Source organism: Oncorhynchus clarkii, unplaced genomic scaffold, assembly GCF_045791955.1.
Source record: "Oncorhynchus clarkii lewisi isolate Uvic-CL-2024 unplaced genomic scaffold, UVic_Ocla_1.0 unplaced_contig_5650_pilon_pilon, whole genome shotgun sequence".
Lineage (NCBI taxonomy): Eukaryota > Metazoa > Chordata > Actinopteri > Salmoniformes > Salmonidae > Oncorhynchus > Oncorhynchus clarkii.
In genome coordinates this window covers 640,001-651,901 of record NW_027261137.1, presented here as the reverse complement: position 1 = coordinate 651,901, position 11,901 = coordinate 640,001, and the positions used below count along the sequence as shown (strand labels likewise).

The following is an 11,901-nucleotide window of genomic DNA, read 5'->3' as shown; positions in this document are numbered from 1 at the left end:
AGACTGGTGAAGATAATTCTCCATTTGCTAGTAGGCCAACGCACATAATTCGAAGCGATATAAATAAGAATGTAGCCTCCACATTTATAGCCTATCCCTGTCTCCAGTCTCTCTGTATCTAACACAATTCTAAACAATACGTTAGGAGGAATAATGTATATCCTACATTATCCCAGCCATGTCTCCAGTCTGTCTGCAATAGACCCAAAACGAGAGACTACTACACTCATAAAGAAACCCGGCGTCTTCTAACGGCGACTACCAAAAAATATAACCGGGCAAACGTCACCAATGAAAGTTCCTCTTTAGTTATTTTACCCTTCCCTATTGTTGAGGTATGCTCTCTCTCTCTCTCTCTCTCGCTCTCTCTCTCTCTCTCTCTCTCTCTCTCTCTCTCTCTTTCTCCTCTTCTCAGGGGTGAAAGTGAAGAAAGAAAGTGGATGAAGAACCCGAGAGGGTGGAGTTTGCCCCGTCTCGATCTCTCCTCCCCTCCCTCTTTCTCCCCCTTCTCTCCTCCCCTCCCTCTTTCTCCCCCTTCTCTCCTCGCCTCTGTTTTGGGTGGTCACCGGGTTAGCATTTTATTTAGGAAGCATTTTGTCTTGCTGGGGAGAAGAGAAAGGGGCCGCTGGTCCGTTGTGGGGCTGGTTAGATTGAGGCGGGCTATTTTGGGGGAGCCATCAGACGAAGAGAGAGCGAGAGAGAGAGAGCACGGCACCGCACATAGAGAGAAGCACAGATTTAAGCGGTGCTCTATAGGAGTCTACTCTGAGACTCGCGCAACAGATTTGTATGCGTGGAAGGGATAACTCACTCTCAGTTTGGACGTTGTGTTTTCTAGTAGAAATGACTGCGGAACGCAACCTGCTTTTTTTAATGCTCAAACGTGTTTAAATGGGGATATCTAGCCTTTGGAGAATGCGCTGCGATTAGCCTAATGACTGTCGTCGGGGCGCAGTGGATTCGTTAAGTTCATTAGGCTACAATAACGGAATTAGTACTGTCTGCGTAAAGGAGCTATTTTGGAACTACTTTCAGAATCACCCAAAGGGATTACTTTAAAGATGGAACCTGGAAAAATAATCTGCGTATTTTATATCCGAATATGGATCCTTCTCGCCGTTATGGCACTGGCCACGCAAAACGTCAAAGGTAAAACATTAAAATATCAAGTTTACGAGGAACAGAAGGTGGGGACTGTTATTGCACGGCTTAAAGAAGACGTGGCTGATGTTTTGGTCAAACTCCCAAGTTCTGTGTCTTTGCGCTTCCGAGCCATGCAGAGAGGGAGCACGTATTTCCTATCCGTGCGCGAGCAGGACGGAGAGATCAGCATCCGTTCCAAAATAGACCGAGAGAAGCTCTGCGAGAAGAACCTCAACTGTTCCATTGAATTCGACGTTCTGACTCTTCCAACAGAACACTTGCAGCTCTTCCACGTGGAGGTGCAAGTGTTGGACATTAATGATAACGCGCCCCAGTTCGCCCGCGCCGTAATCCCTATCGAGATCTCCGAGAGCGCGGCAGTTGGGGCGCGCATTCCCCTGGACAGCGCGAGTGACCCCGACGTCGGGGAGAACTCCCTCGATACTTACTCCCTCGAGCCCAACAACTACTTCAAGATTGACATTCAGAGCAGAACGGACGGGGCTAAGTACTCGGAGTTGGTGGTGCTAAGGGAGCTCGACAGGGAGATGCAGCCAGGTTATGAACTTCAGCTGACGGCCTCCGATAAGGGCGTTCCCCCTAAATCCGGTTCTACTCTCCTCAGAATTAGCGTGGCAGATTCAAACGACAACAGTCCTATTTTCGAACAGTCTTCATATGTGATTCATCTATTGGAGAATTCACCTGTTGGATCTCTTCTTATTGACCTGAATGCGACTGATGCAGACGACGGAACCAACGCCAAAATCGTCTACTCCTTTAGCAGTCACGTGTCCCCGAAAATCGTGGAAACGTTCAAGATCAACTCGGATAACGGCCACCTGACGCTCATGAAGCGCGTGGACTTTGAAAGCGCGACATCATATGACATCGATGTCCAAGCCCAGGATATGGGCCCCAACTCCATGCCAGCACACTGCAAGATCTTCATCAAGGTAGTGGACGTAAACGACAACAAACCAGACATCAGCATCAATCTGATGTCCCAAGGGGACAGAGGCAAGGAGGACGCGGCCTATATCTCCGAGGCCGCTCCATTGGATTCCTTCGTGGCCTTAGTAAGAGTGGAGGACCTAGATTCTGGTCTGAACGGAGAGGTTGTGTGTAAACTCCATGGCCAGGGGAGTTTTAAACTACAGAAGACGTACGAGAACAACTACATGATCCTCACTAACGTCTCGCTGGATCGGGAGAAGAGGTCAGAGTTCAGCTTGACGGTCATCGCCGAGGACCGCGGCACGCCCAGCCTCTCGACCATCAAGCACTTCACCGTGCACGTGCTGGATGAAAACGACAACGCTCCACGCTTCCAGAAGGGACGCTATGAGGTATTCAGATCAGAGAACAATGCCCCTGGGGCCTACCTCACGTCGCTATTGGCAACCGACCCCGACCTGGACGCCAACAGCCAGGTGAGCTACTTCCTGGTGGAGAACACCGTTCACGGGAGCTCTATCTCCACCTTTGTCACCATAGACCCGTCCAACGGCGCTGTTTACGCCCTCCGCACGTTCGACCGCGAGGACGTCAGCCGGATATCCTTCGTAGTCCAGGCCAAGGACGCCGGGGAACCCTCGTTGCTGAGCAACGCCACCGTCGTCCTGACAATCCTGGACGAAAACGACAACCCGCCGGTCATCGTGGTTCCGCAGCTCTGGAACCTCACGGCCGACGTCCCCGTCTCCAAGTACACCGAGGCCGGTAGCCTGGTTACGGTCGTCAGGGCGACCGACCGAGACACCGGCGTCAACGCAGAACTCACATGTTCGATCACTGCCGGCAACGAGGAAGGCTTCTTCTCTATGGATCCTAGAACGTGCGAGATCAGCGCCAACGTTAGCCTCGATATGTTTCCCCACGAGTTTGCGGAGCTCACCGTCCTAGTCAGTGACCACGGTTCCTTGCAACAGACCACCAAGGCCGTCCTGAAAATCACCCTCTATGAGAACATGGAGGGCCACGTGCAGGTGCTGGACCAGGGGGAGACGCCGCTCGACGCCTCCCTCATCATCATCATGTCCCTGGGGGCCATCTGCACTATGCTCCTGGTCATCATGGTCATGTTCGCTGCCCGCTGCAACCGAGAAAAGAAGGATAGCAGGAACTCGTACAACTGCAGGGTGGCAGAGACCAACCACCAGCATCACCCGAAGAAACCGTCGCGGCAGATCCACAAGGGTGACATCACACTTGTTCCCACGGTGAATGGGACTTTACCAATCAGAGCGCACCACCGCTCACCCTCGGCCACGCCCCCCATGGACCGGGCGCCAATGGGAAGCCGGCAGAGCCACCACAGCCACCAGTCACTGAATAGCCTGGTGACGATATCGTCCAATCATATCCCGGAGAGCTTCGCCCTGGAGTTGGCCCACGCTACGCCACCCGTCGAGGTGAGATACTACAGAACACACAATTCATCTCTCTCTCCCACACACACACACACACACACACACACACACACACACACACACACACAAACACCTACACTCCCCTCAACCATTCTAGAATAATCTGTCATAAATCCTAGCCTCTTGGTAAACAGTTCCTGAGTGTCAGTAAATCCATAGTGAAATGACTGTCCATTTAAAACTAGTAGAACTGATTCCAGATGTAATCATGGATCCGGTTTGTCTTTGTGTCTTCACCCTCAAGCCATTATGTGATCGTTGTTCTCTCCTATCCATATTGATTTAGCCCCGTCACCCACCCACCACCCCATTGTTATTTCTCTCATCCACTTTCTGTCATCCATTTTGGAATCATCATATTTGTCTCCTCACCCTCCTCAGTGTGTCACCACCATCAGAATCACTGTGTGGCATCCATCTTGTTTTGTTCCTCATTGTTGTCGTCTTTTTTCCCTGTCGTCTGTTTCCATCCGTTCTGTTATTCATCCTCCTTTTTTCTGTTGTTCTTATTTGTTTATTTTGGATATAGCAAGTCTCACAGCTTCTGTCCATGCTCCATCAGGGCCAGTACCAGCCTAGACCCTGTTTCCGTGGCAACAAATACTCCAGAAGCTACAGGTAAACAAAGCATCCCCCCCCCCAAAACATTGTAACGTTTTGCTCTTTTGACTTGTCAAATTCCCTTGTGTCCACCGTGCTTTTCATTAGTAGCATCAATACAATGAGTAGCATTAGTAGCATCAATACAATGAGTAGCATTAGTAGCATCAATACAATGAGTAGCATTAGTAGCATCAATACAACGAGTAGCATTAGTAGCATCAATACAATGAGTAGCATTAGTAGCATCAATACAATGAGTAGCATTAGTAGCATCAATACAATGAGTAGCATTAGTAGCATCAATACAATGAGTAGCATTAGTAGCATCAATACAACGAGTAGCATTAGTAGCATCAATACAACGAGTAGCATTAGTAGCATCAATACAATGAGTAGCATTAGTAGCATCAATACAATTAGTAGCATTAATAGCATCAATACAATTAGTAGCATTAGTAGCATCAATACAACGAGTAGCATTAGTAGCATCAATACAATGAGTAGCATTAGTAGCATCAATACAATGAGTAGCATTAGTAGCATCAATACAACGAGTAGCATTAGTAGCATCAATACAATGAGTAGCATTAGTAGGATCAATACAACAAGTAGCATTAGTAGCATCAATACAATGAGTAGCATTAGTAGCATCAATACAATGCGTAGCATTAGTAGCATCAATACAACGAGTAGCATTAGTAGCATCAATACAATGAGTAGCATTAGTAGCATCAATACAACGAGTAGCATTAGTAGCATCAATACAACGAGTAGCATTAGTAGCATCAATACAACGAGTAGCATTAGTAGCATCAATACAACGAGTAGCATTAGTAGCATCAATACAATGAGTAGCATTAGTAGCATCAATACAACGAGTAGCATTAGTAGCATCAATACAACGAGTAGCATTAGTAGCATCAATAAAAACATATGTAATGACAGTATGGATCTATATTAGTTTGTCCCTTTTTCTACGATGGCTCTTTTGTTTATCATGTTTTGAGTTTGAATCATATCAATATCATTCAATCCAAAAGTTTGTGGATCACATGTCTGTTTCAACTGTAGTGTTGTGAAATGTTTGTTTTGTAGTTCTGTCTACCCTTATGGTGAGCATTAATCAGTGGTACAGCAGCTTCTACCACTAAGAAACACCAATTACATACATTTTCATTGACTCAATTGTATTTTCAACTCTCTGTCTCTCTCTGTCTCTCTCTGTCTCCCTCTGTCTCTTTCTCTCTCTCTCTCTCTCTCTCTCTCTCTCTCTCTCTCTCTCTCTCTCTCTCTCTCTCTCTCTCTCTCTAGGTATGCATTGCAGGACATGGACAAGTTCAGCTTGAAGGACAGTGGTCGTGGGGACAGCGATGCGGGGGACAGCGACTATGATATGGGACGAGAGTCCCCCATCGACCGTCTGCTGGGGGATGGCTTCTCTGAGCTCTACCACCTGGACATCCTCCACAGACTACACCCAGGTCAGTTACATAGAGACATGAGACAGCCATCTTGGTAGAGGCAGGATAGACTATAGTGCTTCTCTGAGCTCTACCACCAGGACATACACCACAGACTACACCCAGGTCAGTTACATAGAGACATGAGACAGCCATCTTGGTAGAGGCAGGATAGACTATAGTGCCCAGGTCAGTTACATAGAGACATGAGACAGCCATCTTGGTAGAGGCAGGATAGACTATAGTGCCCAGGTCAGTTACATAGAGACATGAGACAGCCATCTTGGTAGAGGCAGGATAGACTATAGTGCCCAGGTCAGTTACATAGAGACATGAGACAGCCATCTTGGTAGAGGCAGGATAGACTATAGTGCCCAGGTCAGTTACATAGAGACATGAGACAGCCATCTTGGTAGAGGCAGGATAAACCAGCTTTATACTCTTTGTGTAAAAGTCTTTGGGTGCAGGGCAGTGATGTCACAGAATATAAAAACCAAGCCAGGTGACATCACCCGCTGCAGTACGACAGTCCCGTTTTCACTAGATATATAACACGACCCAGTGACGCCCACCGTCACACACATCACACTGGGCTGCTCACACCAGGTTCTCCCCAACACTTTAATAAATCATCTATTCAGTTCAGCACCGTGGACAGCTGCTCACCACGTTTTCCAATCTTCCCCATGCTGGCTTCAACAATACACGTCTCACCTGAATAGTCAAAAGATGATTTTTAACACCACATTGTATGGCCTGGACTCCCAAATAACACCCTATTTTCTTAATAGTGCACTACTTTCCCTATGTAGTGTACTCAAAAGTGGTGCGCTATATAGGGAATAGGGTGTGATTTGGGACACATTCACTATTATATAACAGCCCATTCACCCAGTAGCACAACTGTGCTTCAGCTGTATTCTTCTCCACAGCCTTTAATTTCCAGGGGTTTTATCAGGCAGACGTGTTCCTCCATTACCACCCTCCTGATATCTGGCCCTCAGATAGAGTCGTGTCGGTAAACGCCTCCCCGATTTACACTGTGACTCTCTCTGTCTGTCACTGTGTCGGGTGGGTGTGTGTGTGTGTGTGTGTTTGTGTGTGTGTGTGTGTGTTTGTGTGTGTGCGTGTGTGTGTGTGTGTGTGTGTGTGTGGTGTATACGCGTGTGTCTGTGTTGGCTGTTTGAGTGACAGGCCGGCCCTTTCATGTCTGTGCTGAGGAGAATTCACAGTAATTGCTTTTAAAATGATGTTGTTCTCCCCCCTGAGAGCCACAGTATCTCCTCTTCTCTCTCTTCTCTCTCTTCTATCTCTTCTCCTCTGTCTGTTATTCTTCTCTTTATGGAGAGATGAAGGAGGAAGGGAAGAAGGAGAGATGGAGGAGGGAGGGAAGAAGGAGAGATGGAGGAGGGAGGCAATAAGGAGAGATGGAGGAGGGAGGGAAGCAGGAGAGATGGAGGAGGGAGGGAAGAAGGAGAGATGGAAGAGGGAGGGAAGAAGGAGAGATGGAAGAGGGAAGGAAGCAGGAGAGATGGAGGAGGGAGGCAATAAGGAGAGATGGAAGAGGGAAGGAAGCAGGAGAGATGGAGGAGAAGAGGAAGAAGGCTAGCTGGAGGGAGGGAGGGAGGGAGGGAGGGAGGGAGGGAGGGAGGGAGGGAGGGAGGGAGGGAGGGGAGAAGGATGGAGCTGGGGAAGGAGGGGGGATGGGAGATGGATGGAGTGAGGGAGGGAGAGGAGAGGAGATGGTGGGAGTGAGGGGGGGCGAGGAGAAGGATGGAGCTAGGGAAGGAGGGAGGGAGGGGAGATGGAGGGAGCGAGAGGAGAGGAGATGGTGGGAGTGAGGGGGGGGCGGGGAGAAGGATGGAGCTAGGGAAGGAGGGAGGGAGGGGAGGGAGGGAGGGGAGATGGAGGGAGTGAGGGAGGGAAATGAGATGGATGGAGGGAGGGAAGGAGCAGAGAAGGATGGAGCTAGGGAAGGAGGGAGGGAGGGGAGATGGAGGGAGTGAGGGAGAGAGGGAAAGGAGATGGAGGGAGGGAGGGAAGGAAGGAGCAGAGAAGGATGGATCTAGGGAAGGAGGGAGGGGAGTGGAGATGGAGGGAGTGAGGGAGGGAAGGAGCAGAGAAGGATGGATCTAGGGAAGGAGGGAGGGAGGGGAGATGGAGGGAGTGAGGGAGGGAAAGGAGATGGAGGGAGGGAGGGAAGGAGCAGAGAAGGATGGAGCTAGGGAGGGAGGGATTGAAAGAGGGGGGATTAACTGTTTTTGAGCCTGATTGAATGGAGTGATTTAATTTGTTTACTTTGTCACCCATCCCAGTAAAAATCGGTTGACCTTTTTGATACCAAAACAACATCTATCTTTCTCACAAAAATGGTTGGTTCAGATGTCTAGAGTTTACAGAGAGTGACATGAAGGAAAGTGTTAGACAGGCAACAGAGGTACAGGGTTAGACAGAGAGGTACAGGGTTAGACAGAGAGGTACAGGACTAGACAGAGAGGTACAGGACTAGACAGAGAGGTACAGGGTTAGACAGAGAGGTACAGGGTTAGACAGAGAGGTACAGGGTTAGACAGAGAGGTACAGGGTTAGACAGAGAGGTACAGGGTTAGACAGAGAGGTACAGGGTTAGACAGAGAGGTACAAGGTTAGACAGAGAGGTACAGGACTAGGCAGAGAGGTACAGGGTTAGACATAGAGGTACAGGGTTAGACAGAGAGGTACTGCACTAGACCGAGAGGTACAGGACTAGACAGAGAGGTACAAGGTTAGACAGAGAAGTACAGTGTTAGACAGAGAGGTACAGGACTAGACAGACAGGTACAGGACTAGACAGAGAGGTACAGGGTTAGACAGAGAGGTACAAGGTTAGACAGAGAGGTACAGGGTTACACAGAGAGGTACAGGACTAGACAGAGAGGTACAGGACTAGACAGAGAGGTACAGGGTTAGACAGAGAGGTACAGGACTAGACAGAGAGGTACAGGACTAGACAGAGAGGTACACGGTTAGACAGAGAGGTACAGGGTTAGACAGAGAGGTACAGGGTTAGACAGAGAGATACAGGGTTAGACAGAGAGGTACAGGGTTAGACAGAGAGATACAGGGTTAGACAGAGAGGTACAGGGTTAGACAGAGAGGTACAGGGTTAGACAGTGAGGTACAGGGTTAGACAGAGAGGTACAGGAATAGACAGAGAGGTACAGGACTAGACCGAGAGGTACAGGAATAGACAGAGAGGTACTGCACTAGACCGAGAGGTACAGGACTAGACAGAGAGGTACAGGACTAGACAGAGAGGTAAAGGACTAGACAGAGAGGTACAGGACTAGACAGAGAGGTACAGGAATAGACAGAGAGGTACAGGACTAGACAGAGAGGTACAGGACTAGACAGAGAGGTACAGGAATAGACAGAGAGGTACTGCACTAGACCGAGAGGTACAGGACTAGACAGAGAGGTACAGGACTAGACAGAGAGGTACAGGACTAGACAGAGAGGTACAGGAATAGACAGAGAGGTACAGGACTAGACAGAGAGGTACAGGACTAGACAGAGAGGTACAGGACTAGACAGAGAGGTACAGGAATAGACAGAGAGGTACAGGACTAGACAGAGAGGTACAGGACTAGACAGAGAGGTACAGGACTAGACAGAGAGGTACAGGACTAGACAGAGAGGTACTGCACTAGACCGAGAGGTAAAGGACTAGACAGAGAGGTACAGGACTAGACAGAGAGGTACAGGACTAGACAGAGAGGTACTGCACTAGACCGAGAGGTACAGGACTAGACAGAGAGGTACAGGACTAGACAGAGAGGTACAGGGTTAGACAGAGAGGTACAGGGTTAGACAGAGAGGTAAAGGACTAGACAGAGAGGTACTGCACTAGACCGAGAGGTAAAGGACTAGACAGAGAGGTACAGGACTAGACAGAGAGGTACAGGGTTAGACAGAGAGGTAAAGGACTAGACAGAGAGGTACTGCACTAGACCGAGAGGTAAAGGACTAGACAGAGAGGTACAGGGTTAGACAGAGAGGTACAGGGTTAGACAGAGAGGTAAAGGACTAGACAGAGAGGTACTGCACTAGACCGAGAGGTAAAGGACTAGACAGAGAGGTACAGGGTTAGACAGAGAGGTACAGGGTTAGACAGAGAGGTACAGGACTAGACAGAGAGGTACAGGGTTAGACAGAGAGGTACAGGGTTAGACAGAGAGGTAAAGGACTAGACAGAGAGGTACTGCACTAGACCGAGAGGTAAAGGACTAGACAGAGAGGTACAGGGTTAGACAGAGAGGTACAGGGTTAGACAGAGAGGTACAGGGTTAGACAGAGAGGTACAGGGTTAGACAGAGAGGTACAGGGTTAGACAGAGAGGTACAGGGTTAGACAGAGAGGTACAGGGTTAGACAGGTAACCGAGTGATTAGACAGGCATCAGTTTAACAACTATCCATTTGTATCAGTGCTCCTGGTCTCCTCTCTCCCGTAGCTTTGGGACGGTGTCCTCTCTCCCGTAGCTATGGGACTGTGTCCTCTCTCCCGTAGCTTTGGGACTGTGTCCTCTCTCCCGTAGCTTTGTGACTGTGTCCTCTCTCCCATAGCTATGGGACTGTGTCCTCTCTCCCGTAGCTATGGGACTGTGTCCTCTCTTCCTTAGCTGTGGGACTGTGTCCTCTCTTCCATAGCTATGGGACTGTGTCCTCTATTCCATAGCTATGGGACTGTGTCCTCTATTCCATAGCTATGGGACTGTGTCCTCTATTCCATAGCTATGGGACTGTGTCCTCTCTTCCATAGCTATGGGACTGTGTCCTCTATTCCATAGCTATGGGACTGTGTCCTCTCTTCCATAGCTATGGGACTGTGTCCTCTCTCCCGTAGCTATGGGACTGTGTCCTCTCTTCCATAGCTATGGGACTGTGTCCTCTCTCCCGTAGCTATGGGACTGTGTCCTCTCTCCCGTAGCTATGGGACTGTGTCCTCTCTCCCGTAGCTATGGGACTGTGTCCTCTATTCCGTAGCTATGGGACTGTGTCCTCAATGTCAAACCAGATAAAACATTGAGACTGTATCTCCACCTAGCAGTGTATGTACTGAGTAGTGTTGACAGACAACAGTTCTGTAGGCTACTGCATATCAATGCCAATCATACACCTTGACACTGTGTCCCCTCTCTGCTCTCTCCTCTTCTGAGCCACGAGACCCTTTAATCAATGTCAAACCAAACATGTTATTTGTCACCAATCTCTGTGTCTCTCATGTCTCCCTTCTCATTCTTCTCTCTCCCTAGCTAGGAACCTGTGTACCAAACACAACATTAACCCTCTCCCTCCACTCCTTTCTCTCTCCCTAGCTAGGAACCTGTGTACCAAACACAACATTAACCCTCTCCCTTCTCTCTCCCTAGCTAGGAACCTGTGTACCAAACACAACATTAACCCTCTCCTTTCTCTCTCCCTAGCTATGAACCTGTGTACCAAACACAACATTAACCCTCTCCCTTCTCTCTCCCTAGATAGGAACATGTGTACCAAACACAACATTAACCCTCTCCCTTCTCTCTCCCTAGCTATGAACCTGTGTACCAAACACAACGTTAACCCTCTCCCTCCTCTCCCTTCTCTATCCCTAGCTATGAACCTGTGTACCAAACACAACATTAACCCTCTCCCTTCTCTCTCCCTAGCTAGGAACCTGTGTACCAAACACAACATTAACCCTCTCCCTTCTCTCTCCCTAGCTAGGAACCTGTGTACCAAACACAACATTAACCCTCTCCCTTCTCTCTCCCTAGCTTTGCGCCTATGCACTGAGGAGTGTCGTGTGTTGGGCCATTCTGACCAGTGCTGGATGCCTCCCCTGGCCCTCTCCCTGTCCTCCCCGGCCTCCTCCTCCTCTGACTACCGTAGCAACATGTTTATCCCAGGGGAGGAGTCCTCTAACCAGCCCCCCCACCTCCTCGATGACGACCAGGCTTCCATCGACTCCTCGGAGCGCAGGAAGAGCTTCTCCACCTTCGGGAAGGAGCCCGGGAGTTCTGAGGAGGAAGGGGTCAGTGAAGGGGGTTCCTTGCTTTCGGAGATGAACGGAATCTTCCGGCGCCTGCTCCCTCCGTCACTGGACTCGTACGCCGAGTGCAGCGAAAACAACGTTGCTGCCGTGGCAACGGAACGAGGAAGTGGAAAGGGTGGCCACGCCAAGGTGCTGTTATCGGGCGGCAACAACACCAAAGGCCCCGCCTCCTACCCGGCGGGCGTGGCG

At 49.5% G+C, this 11,901-nt stretch overlaps 1 protein-coding gene across 2 annotated transcripts in view; it reads left to right on the top strand.

Moving 5' to 3' along the window:
* The first annotated feature begins 559 nt into the window (after positions 1–559).
* Positions 560–11,901, top strand: part of LOC139405184 (protocadherin-18-like) — a 12,680-nt gene continuing 1,338 nt past the window's right edge. Inside the window, exons 1-4 of one of the 2 annotated variants that reach the window (XM_071147611.1) lie at positions 560–3,557; positions 4,105–4,193; positions 5,490–5,659; positions 11,435–11,901. The exon at positions 11,435–11,901 is cut by the window's right edge and continues 1,333 nt beyond it. In XM_071147611.1, coding sequence (XP_071003712.1) covers positions 1,062–3,557; positions 4,105–4,193; positions 5,490–5,659; positions 11,435–11,901 — 3,222 coding nt within the window. In that variant the 5' untranslated portion in view covers positions 560–1,061. The remainder of the gene's footprint in view (positions 3,558–4,104; positions 4,194–5,489; positions 5,660–11,434) is intronic. The other variant, XM_071147612.1, reaches the window with a different exon arrangement.